The sequence below is a fragment of the Sipha flava genome, unplaced genomic scaffold, assembly GCF_003268045.1.
Source record: "Sipha flava isolate LNK unplaced genomic scaffold, YSA_version1 201_pilon_pilon, whole genome shotgun sequence".
Lineage (NCBI taxonomy): Eukaryota > Metazoa > Arthropoda > Insecta > Hemiptera > Aphididae > Sipha > Sipha flava.
In genome coordinates, this window is record NW_020272791.1 from 328,167 (window position 1) to 347,394 (window position 19,228).

At 26.9% G+C, this 19,228-nt stretch overlaps 1 protein-coding gene across 2 annotated transcripts in view; it reads left to right on the plus strand.

Annotated features, from left to right (window-relative positions):
* LOC112682271 overlaps positions 1–18,191 on the plus strand; it is a 274,831-nt gene extending 256,640 nt beyond the window's left edge. The window contains exons 8-27 of one of the 2 annotated variants that reach the window (XM_025552809.1): positions 246–373; positions 4,344–4,504; positions 4,601–4,754; positions 6,795–7,005; positions 7,624–7,791; positions 9,514–9,843; positions 9,907–9,992; positions 10,267–10,362; positions 10,702–10,778; positions 10,833–10,888; positions 10,948–11,081; positions 11,135–11,677; positions 11,744–11,922; positions 12,001–12,156; positions 12,223–12,644; positions 12,719–12,907; positions 12,988–13,171; positions 13,250–13,388; positions 13,473–13,576; positions 17,800–18,191. In XM_025552809.1, the coding sequence (XP_025408594.1) occupies positions 246–373; positions 4,344–4,504; positions 4,601–4,754; positions 6,795–7,005; positions 7,624–7,791; positions 9,514–9,843; positions 9,907–9,992; positions 10,267–10,362; positions 10,702–10,778; positions 10,833–10,888; positions 10,948–11,081; positions 11,135–11,677; positions 11,744–11,922; positions 12,001–12,156; positions 12,223–12,644; positions 12,719–12,907; positions 12,988–13,171; positions 13,250–13,388; positions 13,473–13,524 (3,465 nt within the window). In that variant the 3' untranslated portion in view covers positions 13,525–13,576; positions 17,800–18,191. The remainder of the gene's footprint in view (positions 1–245; positions 374–4,343; positions 4,505–4,600; positions 4,755–6,794; positions 7,006–7,623; positions 7,792–9,513; positions 9,844–9,906; positions 9,993–10,266; positions 10,363–10,701; positions 10,779–10,832; positions 10,889–10,947; positions 11,082–11,134; positions 11,678–11,743; positions 11,923–12,000; positions 12,157–12,222; positions 12,645–12,718; positions 12,908–12,987; positions 13,172–13,249; positions 13,389–13,472; positions 13,577–17,799) is intronic. The other variant, XM_025552810.1, reaches the window with a different exon arrangement.
* Positions 18,192–19,228: the final 1,037 nt, after the last annotated feature.

Sequence of the window (19,228 nt, forward strand, 5' to 3'; positions counted from 1 at the left end):
ACACACACACACACACACACACACACACACACACACACACACACACATACACACACACACACACACACACACGAACACACGAAAACACGCTACGTGGTAAAAAGCCATTATAAACTTCAATGAAACACAAATTTATATAAACAGTTTGAATCGTAGTGTAAAAATTTTATTCAAAATCAACAAACAAAACGATCATGTAATAGGTTATTATATTTTTATGTACGAGTTAGGTTTTTATTTTCTAGGAATATCCACACAGAACGTGTCATTCTGCGTGCCATGGACGAGCTACTGGATGCGATTATCCTGAATTTCACCACTGTGCACCTCATTACTTACCTCCGCCTCCTCCACCACCGCCATCTACATCCAGGTTAGTTGTAATACACTACTTACTATATTTTCTGCTGGGATTGAAAAAATGTAATGAAAAAGATTCAACGCTAAGTACTATTCAATTATTAAACAGTAAGACTGCGGGAAATAACAAATAGCACATAATATTATTAGGTCAATCAAGTAGTCTATCCATAATAATTAGATTAACGTACACCTATTGAACAATCAGAAACTTTTGAAAAAAAATTAAAGAAAAAAAGGATTTTCGATTCAGTTTTTACGATAAAGATTTGCATATACATATTATCTATCCAGTTTCCGACTGATGTTTTATTAGTGATGCGATCGAACTTCAGTCACTGATAAAATATTTTGTCGATTAAAATGGTAGAATATAAAAGTTCTACAGAGCAGTATTAAAGCACACATACATCACTTCGAGTAGTATCTAGTAATTGACCAGATATATTAATCCTCCTTATAATTATCTTTATTGGAGTCAAAAGGAAAAATACTTCATATCTGAATATATATAATTATTGTATAAATAAATATTAAAAAAATTCTTTTAAATACGATAGTCAAATTTCGGTCACTGAAACCTGTGGACAACTCCATTTAATCTACTACACTATATATTTTAATGGTACTATGGCACTTAACAACAATCTACAAATTATACCAATTTAAATATTTTAATGATTTAATTAACACAAACATTTAACGATATTTGTACATTATTTTTAATTTGATACATTTTTACTATGTACACATTTTTCAAATAGGAATGTTTAATTTAAATGTCTGAATTTAAATATACATTTATGCATACTAATAACATTGCAAATGCGTACTTTGAAACTAGAAAAACTATTACCGATTTTAATATTTCCAATGGAAATTTTGGATTTTTATGGAAATTTTCCATGTATATTTTTAAATTAGTCAACTATTTATTTATAGAAAACATACTTTATATGAAAGAAAAATCCTTCAATAGCACAGTATAATAGAGTTATAATCACTATTATCAAATTCAAAACACATCTCAATTTCTGTAAAATATAAATATAATTGTTAAAAATAATTTTTTTCTGCACATTACTTAAACTTTAATACATCTAAAATAAAATAGAATATTAAATTCATAAAAAAATACATTTATAATATGATTTTAACTATCTATAAGTTCCTTAGTATTTTGTCTCAAAAAAATACAAGAAAAATTATAGTTAAAATATATTTCATAATTAAATTTCTAATTATTAAATATACTATAAATTTAGCTAAATAAAAAAAAATGAAGAAAAAAGTAAAAATGAAAATTCTACGTGGACAGTTGTACATACCACACGACTAGAAAGATAACAACAAAAAAAAGAGAGTAATAAAATGCTTTAACAATTTTAATATTAGATGTTTTAACTACTTTTTTCTTAATTCAAAATTGAAATTTTTTTTTAAAATAATTTAAAGTTAAAATTTGAAAATATATTTTTTTCTCTCTTCCAAAGACTTAAGAAAATGGCTTTTGGAAAAAAACTTTAATACTACTAAACAATGGACATCTTAATGAAAGATATGTCATAATGTCACAACTTAATCATAATTACTTAAAGTATACTTTAGTAAGACTTTCTGATACAATAATAATTATTTTCTTTTATTTTAATATTTTGTTTTAGCCAGGATTATTGAATTCTTAATACACTAGACGAGTAAATTGTAGTGTCTACAATAATAAATTATTAAAAAATATAAAAAAAAAACAATTATTCATAATAAATTGTTAGATCTATAAATAGCTTGACTTCGCTATTAATTAGATACTAAAATATAAATTATAAGTTTTGAAAACATAAAAATGTAAAATAAATACCAATAAGGATCTTAATTGTACAATAAAAATGTTGACAAATATCATTATAAGGAGTGATAACATTTTATGTATTTATAGATTATTTTCTTTGTATTCACAGTAGTTTTACTTAATAAATTTCTAATGTTTTATCAAAGATATATGTGAGATTTTACTAGTATATTTATATTTATATTTTACAAAATTGTATTTTTACTGTTACTAAAATAATATACATAAAACAAAATATTCATATGCTTATTTTGAGCTTTATTTGTGATCCAATTGAGTTTGAAAAATTAAATAATTAAATTTTAATACTAGCGATACAATTCAAATAATTGTATACAGTGTCTTACACATAAAAAAATATAACTCGATTAATTATTAGCTCAGTCGCAGTACTAAGTGGCTAAAAATAAATCTTAGTTATCAAACACTACTGTAATTAATAACATTTCCCTTAGGACAGACACACTTAATATAATGTATATATATATATATATTCAATATCTCGGTCATTATTTAGCCGTTTACATTTGGTTATAACTGTAGCACAAGTTTTTCCCAATGTTTTTATTCTCAAACAACTTACTATGCCACAGCTAACTTGGTAGGAGAGTAGACATTACAATACTTTCCCATTATTATAACATAAGGCATAAAATGCTCTCACCATGCCACTTTTATAACAAATTAATCACGTAGGTACTAACCATAGGTTTTGATCAATACTACCAAAGAAAATAAAATAAAAGTACATTACATATTGACAAGTAACCATGAAAACATTGCCATTCGACTTTGCCGTCCAGTAACTCGATAACTTTTGACCGGGTTTGAACAATTCTTTAAAAACATAATATGTTATGCATATATTATATGCATTACTATTCCTCTTAACGGCTGAGGTAGGTCACAAAGTATTGAGAAGATAATAGCCACAAAAGTTGGCTTAACGTGATAATATAAGGTGTATTTAAAATATTTGGAAGGAATGGAACTTTTAAACGTTTGTGAAAATAGTATAAGTACCACAACATACACTACGTAATCATTATAATTAACGTAATCATTAAATATAAGAACAACCGATGAAAATGAATCATATACCTACAATATATAAATATACTTCTGAAAACTAACTACAAACAATTAAGTGATGATGTATATTGTAGTACTAATTTTAATTTATATAATTATGAAGGTATTGCGTTAATTATGTATATAAATTTAAAACCGTATATTGTATAGCGAACCCTATATTCATATTATCACGAATGAAAATATATAATCATATATGAATTGTATAATTGTTCAATATACTTCAAATTTTGAAAACTAATTTTCCAAAATTAAAATTCAAAATCTAATTATTAAAAAGATATACAAAAAAATATAATATCTTATAGAGATCAACTACTAATGGTAAAATTAAACATATATTATATAAATATTATACATATATATATTTATGAAGCTCAAATTCTCTATACTATAATTGTGTATTATTATCACAAATAAAATAAGTTTATAAAAAGCTAATAAAAAAAATAAATAAAAAAATAAAAAACAAGTTTATGTTAAACCAAATTATTTAACTATGAAATTTAACATATACTATTTATAACTGACCATATATGCTTATATTTTTATAAATCAAACAGGTATTACTTTTATACAAATCATGATATTATGATTAATTTTAGTAAATTTTCTTACTTTTAATGTAATTATTATACAAGTTATTTAATTAAAAAAATAATCATCAATCATTTTTGATTGGCCAAAAATATTTTTATTTTAGTTAAATTTGATTACATAGTTTTATTCTATTTAATTTCAACTATCATGATACTTAAACCTTAGTGGATATATATAACTCCGTAGTACCGTAGTATATATTTTACTTATATTAGCTAAGTGGCAAATTCATGTACTCTCCAATACATACATTGATTCTCGGATATTTAGTAAGCTCTAAAATTTTCCAAGTTTACATGCTTATGAACAGTTTGCTATTGAACTGTTAACATGTTTAGATAATATCACATGTATTATTATATAGATAAATTACTGGGTATTATTTTGTAATGTATCATAAATATCATAATTTTAAACTTATAATAAAATATTCTGTTTTCAGAATGAGACACGTTAGTTTTGCCAGGTCACACACGGTAACGTCATTTGACAATGTCTCTTTAAAATCAGCTAATAGCAGCAAATCTTTAGAAAGATTAATTGATGGAAGAAAAACACCAGAACCTGTCTGTCCAGTCGAATCCCCAAAAGTTATCGTATTAGGTATTATTTTATGTCAACGTGATCATTGTTGAAAATTTAACCCTATTAATATTATTTATGTAATCCAATTAATCATTTTCTATGTGTGTCTTACAGAAAAAGTAAAACGAGCTCAAAAGGTTCAAGCTACCCAAACGGATGGAGTAAAATCTATTAGTCCAGGAACACCACATAAAACTAAATTAGTTTCGCAGAAAACGTCCTCGAAAAAAAACCCTCAACCACACGAATCTCCAAAATCAGTTGTCAGGTGAAATATATACATAGCATTATGTATATTTTAGTCTTCACCAATTTTTCGTTCTATCTTTTTTTAATAAAATGTTTACTACTCTTTTCAAAATATTACCATATACCAACAGTGAAGCTCACGTTATGGGTCAAAGCGGTTGATTCCCCAAAAAAATTAAGTGGGGATGGTTGATGACTATTTTTATAGGCCTTATGGCTGGTATTAGTAAATATTATAATTTATAACATTTTTCTTTAACACCTAGTGTATGGTAATATATTATTTTATGATAAAATCTATTTTAAATCATTTTGGAGTGGCTGGGTGGTCGCTATTAGTAAATATTTGACCCATGTTGGTAAGATTGAATGTGCGCTACTGTATACTAACTACATTCAAAATCATTTAAAGTGCATAAAAATGACATTAGTAACAAAATAGGTATAGATCAACGCAAATCAAAAATAACGTTATTTCTTCACTTATATTTAACTTATTCCTTGACCAATAATTATTCCACAATTTATGACTACTATAAACTTTTTTTAATGACTCACATTTCTGCGTGTATCAAATTAAGAGTTTGTTGACATTTATCTATCTATTATAATGTCCAATCAGACAAGAGAACTGAAAAGTTTTACTCATAGTAACATCTTAGTTTCATTTCTACCTCTACATCGAGTCAATTTATTAAAGATTAGTTTGATACAACAGGCAATTTGATTTAACAAATACACAACCTTAATTTCCATGCATATTTTATATTCATTGTATAGTAACATAATTTTATTTATTTTGACATTTACGAGTATTAGCTCATTGTTTTCATATCACTTCTAATTAATGTTTTCCTATTGTGAATTAAATATACCATACTTATAACACATACAAATGTGACAATAATAATAAAATGTATTAAAAATATTAATCAGGGGTTTCAATCAAATTAATTTAAGTTTAGATTTATCGATACACCTCAACAATAAAATAAATACTTTTGTTATAATCACTGTATAATATACATTATATTATAATTATAAAAATTTCAGAAACTATGTTAGTAATATTTTTATTTACTATGACCATTATCTTTAATTTAAAGCATTTATATTTCATACATAATCTGTATTAAATCCGAATATTTATTACACCTATTATCAGGGGCGGATCCAGAGTTGGGGAACTATGGGTCAAGCCATTTTAAGAGGCCATTTATTAGGAATGAAACTGAATTAGAAATTAATACCTTGTAAAAAAAAAAAAAAACACAATATGCTCATAAAAGTGTATAAGTATATTTATATTACATTTTAGAATTAGTGATACCACCGGCAATAACTTATTTATGATTAATAAATATAATCTAATTTTATCAGCACAACAAACGTACGGAATAAAATATGATTTACTTAACTTTCTACTAAAACGATATAATTTAAAATATAAATTATGAATTGAAAAATTTTAAATTTTGAACATAAATGACATTCATTTTTTAAGTAACTCCGATGGGCAAACTGTCCAAGAGTCCAAATCAAGATCTAAAAAGAGAAAAAAATTTCCAAGAGGCCAATTTTGTCAACAAATATTAATTGTGGGTCAGCTGACCCCCTGAACCCCACCCTAGAACCGTCCCTGCCTATGATGTAATTTACTATTTCCATTTTATATGCAAGAATTAAACTCAAGGCTCATTTTTAATTAAGTTCCTACTCCAGTGATTACATAAAAGTTTATTCGACCCATATGCTTGTTAATGATCAAATGTTTACTATACTAGCTGAATAATTCATTGATTTCATTAATCCCCGCACCTGAACCACGAATCTTCCATCATTTCACATTTCATGTGTCATCTCCACAAATACCATATGAGATGATTAATTTCATATTTTAGACTTTTGATCCTTATTTTTTTTTTTCTTCAAAGAAACTCTATTAAAATATACATTACTGATTTACATGTAAATGTAGCTACGAATATATTATTTATTCTTGTTAAGATACAAAAGATTTATGACATAGTAATCATAATTGTATCCATGTTCTTTATAGGCCTCCAGAACCTTGTAATAATGAAATATTAATTGACTTCGAGCCCAAAGACCCACCGATTCGGAAAAGAAACAAAACTCTATTGCAGAAAACTGTGTCAGATGGTGAAATTTTAATAGGCGAGATAATAAGGAGTAGAAGTCGAGAAGACGTGGAAGCATCAGTGTCTGATGGTGAACAATGCTATAAAAATCTAGTAGCTTCTTCATGTGTAAGTATTTTTTTTTAAAAGTCATTTTTTTAATCTTAATATCGATAAATAATACGATTTAACATTATAAATATAATTTTAAAAATTAATACAAATTTAAAATATTCAAACACAAAGTAAAACTATTTAACAAACAAATATTTTTATTTTTGGAAAAAGATATTCTGTTGTCTATTTGTAATCTCTATCAATCTTAAATTTAGCTAATTGTATTAATTTATTATTAAATAAACTTTATGGTTTTGAGGGTAGTATGGTAAATAATCATTAATATTTACCTACGAAAATAATATATTACTTTCTATTATATCTTGAATTTGTACAACAATTTTCTAAATTCTACTAAAATATATATCCTCCATTGTAAAATTAAAATGTAGAAAAAAAAACTCATTAATAACCCATACTCTCGCCGTTTTTAAATTCACATCATTCAATGAAGTATCTGAGAAACTGTAAAATTTAACTTTTTTCACAAATAACTAATACATATATAATATAGATACAAATCAATATAAAATATTTTCTCATGAGTCATAAACTATCATATAATTTTTAAAATATATTTTAATTAATTATAATTCACAATTGTTATAAAAAATATAATTTTATTTACAGACTGCCGAAGGTTCTTTAGAAAATTTTCACGAAAACGAAATTATTCTTTGTGAAGGATTTTATAAATCTAAAAGTAATATTTGTTTATCCGACTCGCCAAGTACATATAGAGTTAAAACACCATCGTCTTCAAATGAACATGAACCAAGTGATTTATCCCAAGCTACTGTAAGTGTACTTCCATGAATACAAAACAGTTAAATAAAAATTAAATTAAACTAATTTTTAAATTCTGAGTATAGATAAAAGGATTGTTTTATTATAACATTGTTTTTCTTTTATACATACTGTGTAAAAGTAAATTTTACTCAATTTACAGTTCCAATTATTTTGACTTTGTGATTTATCTGACGATGAATATTTAATTCAAAACCGATCGTACAATACACATATCTTTATACTTCAGACAACACATTTTAGGCTATATGTAAACTGCGACCAAATTAACCTTTTTCTAAAAATTGATTTGTAAAGTGCGGCAAAAAAAATTTAAGATTTTACAATCTGCACCAAAACTCATAAGATACATTATATAAACTGCGCAATTACCTATATACCTACTATATATACAACTTATTATATTACCTAAATCATATATACCTACCTATGTGTACCTATGTACGTATATCGTTTAATTAATTATGAAATGTTGCGTCTTGCGTACAAAGTGGTATAGTAAATCCAAATATATTTTTAAGTTTTAACGAAACATATCGGTAATAACGGTTCCTTTATTTTTGATAATACTAGTTATAATATAACTAAACTTATATACTATATAAGTTGATACATATATAAAAAAATAAAATTGCAGAAGAAGGGATAATACAAAAATAAATAAAACGACAACGCAAAAATACAAATTTATCAACAAACAGCAACAAATGAAAGAAGATGGACAAATTTCAAGATATATATTTTTGAAAAAAATATATTTTAAAAATAAACAACAAAATATTAACTCTTAGCTACACGTGATCATTAAGGTCTCTTAAAATAATTTTTAATAATAATATTTTTCAATTTTAAAAATTGGTTTTTATTTATTTTTATGCCTAATTCTCTAAGAGTCTCTAGACTAATAGCTGTCATAACACATATTATTTCTAATTAAACGATAAACATATATGTAGGTTATCGTAACGATATATGTATATAGTATATATAGAAGATATATATAATAAATTGCCACAGTTTGTACAATGTATCTTATCGGGTTTGTTGCAGATTGTATAGGTAATCTTAATTTTTTTTTTTGCCGCAGCTTACATATCTTCTACATTTTATATTTATTTATTTATTTCTACATTTAATGTATACATAAATATATAGTTTATACTATATAATTATATATATATTACTCATTTTTATACATATATATTGTATGTTCCATTTCATTCTTAAAAATTTGTTTGATTTTTAAATTTTATAAGGTCTTCAGTTTATTTGTAGTGTATTATGAATTTATTAATTATGCTCGAAATGTAAATATCATAGATTACAGTGAAACTTACCGGGCATACTCGACTGTTTATGATTTTGTCCGCAATTTAAAGATGCCCACTATTCAGAGAGAAAAATGAAGTTCATTTCGTATGGCAATTAATAACTATACATGACATTTATTCAATGTAATAATGATATGATATATAAGTATATATTATTATATAAATTTATTTCTGTTTTTATACTTAACGCATAGAAATACACGACTAGTATACGTTTTTACTAATATCTCAATTTCATAAAACATGTGACTCGTGACGTTTCTGCAATCATTGATTCATATGAAATTAAAAAGTAGATACTTACTTTTTTTTAATAAATAGTTTAAACAGTTTATTGATTTCAATGGTATCAATTTCAAAACATTGGAAAATATTCAAACAGGTCTTGCAGTTTGAAAATGTATCTAAGAAAACTAAGCTGAAAGACGACTATCCGTGTGATGTAGTTCAAAAAAAAATTATAAGATACACCGATTTACCATTAAAATCTTCAGACTTAATCGAACAAGGAAATACTCATAGCAATGCATTAACTAATAGCCCCGTGGTCCTAGAGCCATCAGAAATTTCAACTTCTACTGAGGACTATGTAACAGCCACAGATAGTGCATCTTATACCACTACCCCTACTCAAGGTCCTTCAATTACAAGTAGTTCGTTCGACAGTGAGTCGTCCAAATATAGCTTGCCTCATCCTATTTTTGACCACGACGTAAGTGAATCAAAAGTGTAAAGCCCAAAGCTCTCTAACAAACATGGTAATTATTTTTAACAGACTGCAATTGATCCAACTGATCCGATTGATGAAGAACTTGGAGACGGTGAAGACTCAAGTGATGACGAAAGCAGTACTTCCGGAAGGTGATCATATTTGTGTTTTTCCTCCTTAAAATATCATTAAAAAAAAATGTATTTCTCAAACTTGTTACATTTATTAACACAAGTATTTCCATGTGTATTTTTTTTTTTTTACTTCATCAATAACATGCATGATAAGCACATATTTTCTGAACTTTTTACAAAACATACCTTTTACGTGCGCACACTTGGTAGTATAATTTACTCGGAATCAATAAATAAAAAAACAGCAAAATATAACATTCCGATAGTAGAATAAAAACTACCACTATTTTAGTTACAGCGTGAAGTGCAGTATAGAGGATAATAGGAGTTCTGCGTCATCAGACGAGAATACAAGAATAAGACCGAAATCCATCTTAAAATTGGCTAAGTGAGCACATCAACGATAGGTTGTAAACATTGTAATAAAGCAAAATTCTAGGCAAAGAAATAGAGCTTATTAGGGTCCGCTCGTTGCAGGTCGTTAAGCATAGAATACCTTAGGTCGATTGGAGGTCGAAGAATAACATACATTCAGAATACATTTGTACATACAAGAATTATATAAAGCTCATGAAAATGCATGCACCTATGTAGTTTAGATAGAGTCGAACTGAATTATCGCTTCCAATGCACTTTTCTATTGCTTTTGTTAATTTGTTTATACAATTAAACACATGTATAAAATTAACTATTTTTCACACAAATTATAATATAATTATAATTTTAGATCTATACCAAAAAGCAAGTCTATAAATGTAGAAGAACCGAATCCAAATAACTCAAATAGTCCTAATCTAACATCAAGTAATGACAAAGTAATTATTATTTTTTGATTTATATTAATATTCCAATTTACAGATAATCGTACTACAACCACAAGTCAAACAGATGTTCTTGACTCAAATTTAATTAAAGTAATGTCTATATCAATATTGTTTTCTATCAAATTTGCTTCGAATAGTTATGTTTTTAGAAATTGATGGGTAATGGCTTTGCGACTAAAATATCGGTACCTGTCTACTCTTCAGATGAATCTCTGAAAAGTGCAGAACAACGCAGAAGACCAAGTCCAAGACGAAAAAGTATAGGCGCTATGACATTTATTAAGTAAGTCATTAAATTTTATCTCTAATTTTTATTAACAATAAATTTGTGTACAGCTCTATCGATAAAAAAACTCCAGCAATAAATAAACCAGAAAAACGAAGAGAATCACTTCCAGAAATAAATTTACTTGGAACACCACAAAACGCTCTTGATAAAACGGAAAAATCAAAAACTGAATTTAACTTTGATGACAAACCTCAATGTACTTTATCATCAAAAGTATCTCAAATTACTTATTTATCTCAAACTAATAACTTAAACTTGAAGACAGTGAGTGCAGAGTCTTTGCGTTCTATTAGCCCAGGGAGTGATTCTGTTTTCTACAGTGATCCGTGCAATAGAGCGTCATTATCATCTAGATGTACGCGATGCAATAATGAGGTTGATATAGATTATGCTAACAACACAAACAATGAAGTCATAGACATTGTTAAGCCACCTGAAGGATTTGGTGATTCTCCAGAAGAACCCCCATCCACACCTTTAAGACAACTGACAAAACGATATCGGTCAGAAGAAAGAAAAAAAAATAATAGGTCAGAACACACTCGAGCAAAATCAGAAGAAAGAGTGAAAAATCACAGAGAAAGAGAAAGGTAAGTTAACGAACTATTAGATAAATAAAGTGAAGTATTACAATATAATGTATATTTAATCCTCAGGCCAATGACTAGATCTACTGATGTAAGTATGGAAAAATTAAATGGAAGCAGCTCTAGTCTTCATTCTGACGACGATGATTGGTCAGGTATCTACACAACACCATTTACTTCATTTTCGTGGGTATACATAGACGAAGTAGAAGAGTTTTATGTATGGAAGAAACCTTCTGATTTACCAGGTACCTATAAATTCAAAACATAATGTTATTGCATGTTTATAATAACCAGAATATTGTCTTTTATTTTTATAAATCCAGACATTAAGTGTTCACCGGTATTGCAACGAAGAGATTCTATTGAATCCACATGTTCAGAACATGAATTCCGAGTTAAATATCAGACAATCACGCACAGAATGGTACATAGAAAATCCAGTTTAGAAATGTTCAAAAGACTTGCTTCGAAATCATTTGGTATAATTGTGGTATAATACAGGTCCGAGTGTTTAATAAATGTTAACAGAGAATAAATGTTGACAGATAGTGACAAGCGCTTAATGGTAAAACGTGAATCTGGAGAATTTGGTTTTCGCATTCATGGAGCAAAACCAGTAGTAGTATCCGCTATTGAAACGGGAACGGCCGCAGAAAATTCTGGTCTCAAAGTAGGTGACATAATCATCAGCATCAATGACATGTGCGTCCTTGACGCATCACACTCGGAATTTGTCAACGTAGCGCACAGTGGTTCCGATGTCTTGGAACTAGAAGTAGCCAGAACCTGTGATATATTAACGCCACAAATCGATCCCTCTGTGATTGACAAACGCATTGTCTTAGCAAGTATACTCTGGAAATTTAGCATCGGAACAAAAAAAATGAAAAACTGCTGGCAACCCAGATATTTTTGTCTTAAGACCGACAATTGTCTCTACTACTATAAGTCAGCGTCTTTGAAACGAGTACGTTTAACATTGTTTACGACTTCGTTACATTAATATTTATTACATATTTTTAACAATTACCATACCTTTAGGATAGACATCCTTTGGGAGCACTTAATCTCAAAGGAATCACCGTAGTCAAGACATCGGAAACGGGGAGACTGTACAGCTTTCGCTTGGAAAGGAAAGACCACAAGAAAACCAGATTACACATAGCTGCAAATAGTGCAGAAAATGCTGAACGATGGATCGAAGCAATTAGCGAAGCCACCAAATGTCAAGTAAGTACACAATCGAACATCAAAAACGTTACATAAGATTAGGAATGTGAGTGAGATCTAAATGTTTGCACTCTCTATAGTCGATGGAATGGCTCAATGAAAATAATCTAAAATCCGTGGTCACTATCGATCCGGAATCGGACTGCCAGGGTTTCCTCTCCACGTTAGTACACCACTGTGGAAAATCATGGAAGAAGTATTATTGTGTTCTCAAAGATGCTAGACTGTACTTTTTTGTAGATAGCGTGACCCGATTCGCTAACGGTGATTATTACATTCATTTTCTTCATAAAAAGAACACCACATATACGTTCGATATGACAGTTTTTGGAAATTTTACAGGTATGGCTTGTCTGCATGGTTACAAAGTACAGAGTTCCGTCAACGCTAGCATACGAAAATTTGCGTTCGAGCTTATACCACCCGATTTGTCGTTCAGATATTTTTATTTTTATACCGATACTGAAGTGGACAAAAAAAAGTATAGCAGAACAATTCAATTATTTAGTAAAGACTTGATATTCGTTGTGTTTTTTACATCAATGTTTGTTTCCCGTTTTTTCAGATGGATAGCTGCTCTAGAGTACAGTATAGAACGATGGATAAATGTTTCATGATAAAAATAGTTAAACCATTTATTTACATTTCCATCGAATCAATTACATTTATGTAAGTCATGCATAACTTGAACATTTTATTTTTACTAATATTTCTGCAATCATATTAGATTTGTATAAACACAGTATAAAAAACAAAATTAGTAAACACTCTCAAATTAATTAAAATAAATCCAGTCTAATACTAGAATTTTTTTTTGATATTAACTAGCATTTAATTATATACATTAAAAATAAATTAAAAATTCCGGAAGTTCAAAGTTCCCAGAAATATGATAAAATGTTTAACATTTTTAAAAATGTCTCTAAACGAGCTTAAACTATAATTCTGGCCGTAGATCTTATTATAGTTTAAACTCAATTTTCCAGAATAAAATAGTTCTGAATCAACTATTCATTATAACTTTAAAAAATACATAATTTGTTTTAAATCTATTTGGAATAGGATGAAATTAGATTTTCAAATTAAGTGTTTTTGTTTCAGAAATACCCTTTTTAGGTTAATAAAAGCTTCAATAATATTATATATCTCAATAATCAAAAATTGTATATCCGATATTTTAACTCTTATTTGAAAAATCATGAAATTATGGTACAACAAATTCAAATTTCAATTATATTCGAATAAATTTAGGTTTACTTGAACGATTTTTAAAATGCAACATGTGTGCTAAAAATATAAAATTAACTTTGTAATACTACAATTGAATAAAACGATTTTATTATATGGCCTCTAGATTTATTCTTACAATTATTTTACATTAATTACATCCATTATTTTTTTTTTTTTACTCATTCATACATTCCCATTGTACATAAATAACTTTGAAACGGTGTAGTTAATCTTCGTATTTTACTAGTATCACTGTACAATAAATAACATTATGTTTACATAAAATCATCAGGACCATAATGTCATTTAAAATATACGAAGAATGTCAGTACTTTAAACGCAATTAAAAATAAATCATTAAATACTCAATTATTTATAATCATTTATATCACTAATAAAAATGTGTGAATATCTCATACATAGACTATTAAATACAAACATTTATTTAAATTATGAGTGAATAGAATATACTCGTATTAGGTCAATTTTGGACAATGTTTTGATTATATGGTGACCATATAGTAGATCAGTTATTGACAGTATCGAACGTGTCCAAAATCGTTTTTTTTGTTTTAATTTCTTTCTTATAAAATTAACACACCCGTAGAAAACGATAATTACAGTCCAATCAGATCGCATTTTATTCAAACTTTAATCAATAGATATTTCAACTCTCCTTCCTTACTAAATTTTATTTAAATGTTCCTTCATACAATAGCCGCTCAATCTCTTTTATATACAACGTTACAGCACAAACTACCTGACTAACTCACCCTTTCCAAGAGCACTGTCTCTTCGTAACAAAAACTCCAACTTTTCTTTACGCCTATATTAAAAATGTTATTCACATTGTACCAAACATCAATATTATCTAATTTCTAATCTGTAATCACTAATTTATTGTTTATTATTTTGTTTAAATATCTATATAATATATATTTTCATATTCTGTGTATAACATCTATATGTTACAATGTGCATTATTTTAAATATAACTAAATTGTACCACTAATCTTCAGCTGATTTTTATTAATTTATTTTGATAAAATATTATTATTATTATTATTATTATTATTATTATTACTATTGTAATGTTTCCTTCTATAAAACAAGCAATATCATTGGTTTAATAGCTATGGTTAGTCTATGGACGTGCTTGGAGGGGAGAGTCAAATCCCACCCTCAGAATTTCAACGAATTCAGAAAAAAATGAATACTTAATATTTTAGACAAATTTAGACAATTTTAGTTTAATATTATAAACCTTTGTTATCAGTGGCGTATTTAAAAACTTTTTTTTGAGGAGGGGGGTGTCATACCTAATAGTGAAATAATTTTATAAATTAATATAAAATGTTCTTTATCAACTTATTGTTAGGTTTTTTATTAACTTATTGAAATCAAACTATTGACAAACTACTCTAACAAAATTACAAATTATATTATAAATTCTATTTTTCGTTTTTTTATTTGACAAATCATCAATAACTTCATCGGTTTGAAAATCTAAATCTCGATTAATCGATAGCATGACAAAGACGTCGACATATTGACCGATAATTTCCTCACATCAGATTATTTATATACCATGTGTCTGCGGTCGATTGTTATTATTATTATCAAATTTATAAAAAATGTTTTCTTTAATTATACTTTAATACTCAATTAAATAAACAAACTAAAATTATTATGTTACTGATATGTTTAAAATTTGACGTTTTCAATTTTTTTTTTTGGGGGGGCCACCCTCCACTGCCATAAATACGCCACTGTTTACTATGGTTATTTATATAATCCATTGTCGATCATGGTACTATAAAATGAATTACCAAAATTATTATTTTGTGAAATAAATACATTTTAAATACGTGGTAGTTAAAATATTGAACCCTCCTCTCCCCCAAAAAAAATGTTTAGGTAAGCCTCTGGGTAGATAATATAATTTTATAAAGGGTGGTCCTCTGGTGATGATGGTGGAGAAACAAAAAAAAACAAGCAGGTACGATGTTAATTCACCGACGGTCACAAGCAGAAGGTTGGTGACTTCAGGCGATCGGTCGGTACGTTGCCACCGGTTCCGATAACTTTTCCCACCTCTGCCCGGTTTTCCGAGGTAAGTGGGTAGTATCGGAAACGGTGTTGTCGTTGCCTCGGTTGAGGCTGGGTAGAGAGCGGGCGCGGCTCCACGATAGTGGTGTACTTATTGTACCTGCACCACAGCGGGACCGCATCAATTGTTCCTGAAATGATCTCCCACTTTTACTTTTTGACAACATTTATTAAAAAATATAACCTTTGAATTATTATAAATATAACACTCACCAAAAATGAAAACTGCCAAAACGATACATTCAGACTAAGCAAAGACAACGATAAAATTTAACATATGAAACATATTCGATTCGACGAATGAGTAATGACTAACGGTAGCCGTGGACCAGGGGCGTATTTATAGGAGGAGGTCCCCTCCGAAAGAAAAAACACCATTGTTAAAGATTGTTATTTTTAACATGTATACCAATGTTTTAATGCTAAGAGTTTCCGAAAATTTGTCGCGACACTGAGAATGTTGCTTATGTGATAATTTAAAATTTTATATTTATAAAATATATTTATTCTTTTAAGAAAATATGTGGTGAATTTTGAGTGACTCTAATTAAAAATGTGTTTATTATAATGTAATTTTTATATTTTTAAAAAATAATAAATCATTAAAAAAAATTGAGTTTCTTATTTCTCTGATAGTGTAAAGACAGTCGAGAAGTCTTAATGTGAAGTGTTAATTTTTTCGTAATAGTGTGCTTCCTCCTTCCCTTCCATCTAAAAATCAAATACATAATCGGCCCCCTCCGAAATGAAAATCTATATACGCTAATGCTATGGACCAGTTTTACACATTCAAAACAGTTTTTACTCCCTGCCTACCATACAACACAACACATACTGGAGCTAATGGTTCTAGTAACCAAAACACTTATTAAAACTAATACAAAAAAAAATGTACATGCCTTTGATTTAGTAAGTATTACAAAAATCAAATAAAAACATTCAAATAAACGAAATGGCTTATCCTTTTTACTATTCATCTGAAATTAATTTAAATCTGATATTTATCAATAAGGTATTCATTATTACTTTATTACAATCTTACATTATTATATTATAACTTTATTATTGAACATCGAAATTTTTTTTCTTGTAAAAGTACTGTTTAAACTCACAATTTATCCATCATAATATTGAGTAGTAATCAAGAAAAAATTTTAATAATAATTTACTACTAGAAAATTAAACACATAATAATATTTTTTTAATTTTTAAGTTTGAAGTAATAGGTATGAGCACAAATTCTAACCGTTAAATTACTCTAATACATTTGAAGATAAGTAATATGCCACAATACGAATATTTTTTCAGTATAAAATTTGTTTATAGGTAACCAACCTTTTTGATTTTAGAATTTTAATTTTTTTTATGATTTTCATGGTTCGAATAGGTATCAAAAAAAGTACAAAAAAAAATAATTCATAAAAACACTTAAGTACTGTTCGTTATTGGGATATCATAAAAAACTAATAATATACATACATACATTTATATCATCACATTTTTATAATATAAATTATGAATTACATGGTTTTTAATTTCATATTTTTTTTCAGGGCTGTAAAATGAAGCCGGCTTGTGATATCATTATTAAATTTATTTTTGGACCATTACAACAACATAAACAACGTATAAAGATTTACTTTTATTTAATAATACATTAATAGTTTTTATTTATAATTAGTTTATGGCAAAAATATATTTTATCTATATTTGATCGAGTTACGTTTACGTAGCTAGTCTTTTCTTAGTATCTGTTTTAATTTCAGAACATCGAGTTTAATGCCCATATTATGTGCTTTTCAATTGTCATTAGTTTTAATTAGCACATAATATGTTATGTTTTAAGTCTAACACACCAAAATACAAATTGCATAACATTTAGTAGATGTTATAAATATATTTTGTTTAAAAATAAAAATAAAAAAACGTAAGATGTAAACTTGTGAATTCTAACTTTAATTAATTTATTATATTGTTATTATTACTATTATTATTATTTTTAATGTGTATATAGAATAGAAAGTAATATTTACTGTTCAATTGGATTTTTTAGAACATATTAATATTATTTTTTGGTAAATAATTGTTCCGGGGTGCTTTAATATCAAATAATTTTCGAATAATAAAGTAACTTTATTAAAGTTAAATAAAAAGAAAATCCAAACAGAAACCATAACAGGAGACAACAAAACAATGGTATATAAGTACACATATTTTATGTTTTTAATTAAGGTATCATTGGTTGTTCCTAATTTGAAATAATATGTCAATTTCTAAATACGATTACTGCACTTAGCGTTTTATTGTCTCACATATTATACATATTACGAATTGAACACTATACATATTTATTAACTTATAACATACGAGTAGATGAGTTTTCATTAAAATAGCTAGAATTATAATTATACATTGTCCACAGGGTGATTTGAAAATCAGTCGATATCTTAGACTCGTTATGTTGTTATAGAATTTTAGTAGCTGAATATAATATTCCTCTTATATAAAAATCTGTATTTGCGATCATTCTGTTGTAATAACAAAAATGACCACAATGTAGCTAATTTAAATATCTCTCAATTTGTTTTTAATAATACTGTATCGATTTCTCAAATTTTATATTTGAATAATTCATCATACTCATTATGTATATTAATTTTTAGTTATGACTACTTTATACGAGTCATTATTTTTAGAGTTACCTACTTTAGTATGTTAAATACAAAATTGACTGAACGGTAAATCAATGTTTCAAACATATTTTTTAAATTATAACTTTTATGTTAATATTATTACAATTATTATAACTATAAGCATTTGTATAAATATTTAATCAATGCTATTAGGTATTACTATTAATTATTATTACTATTATTATTATAATAATAATAAGTATTATTATTATTGTTGTTGTTATTATTATTATTATTATTACTATTATTATTATTATTATTATTATTATTATTATTATTATTATTATTA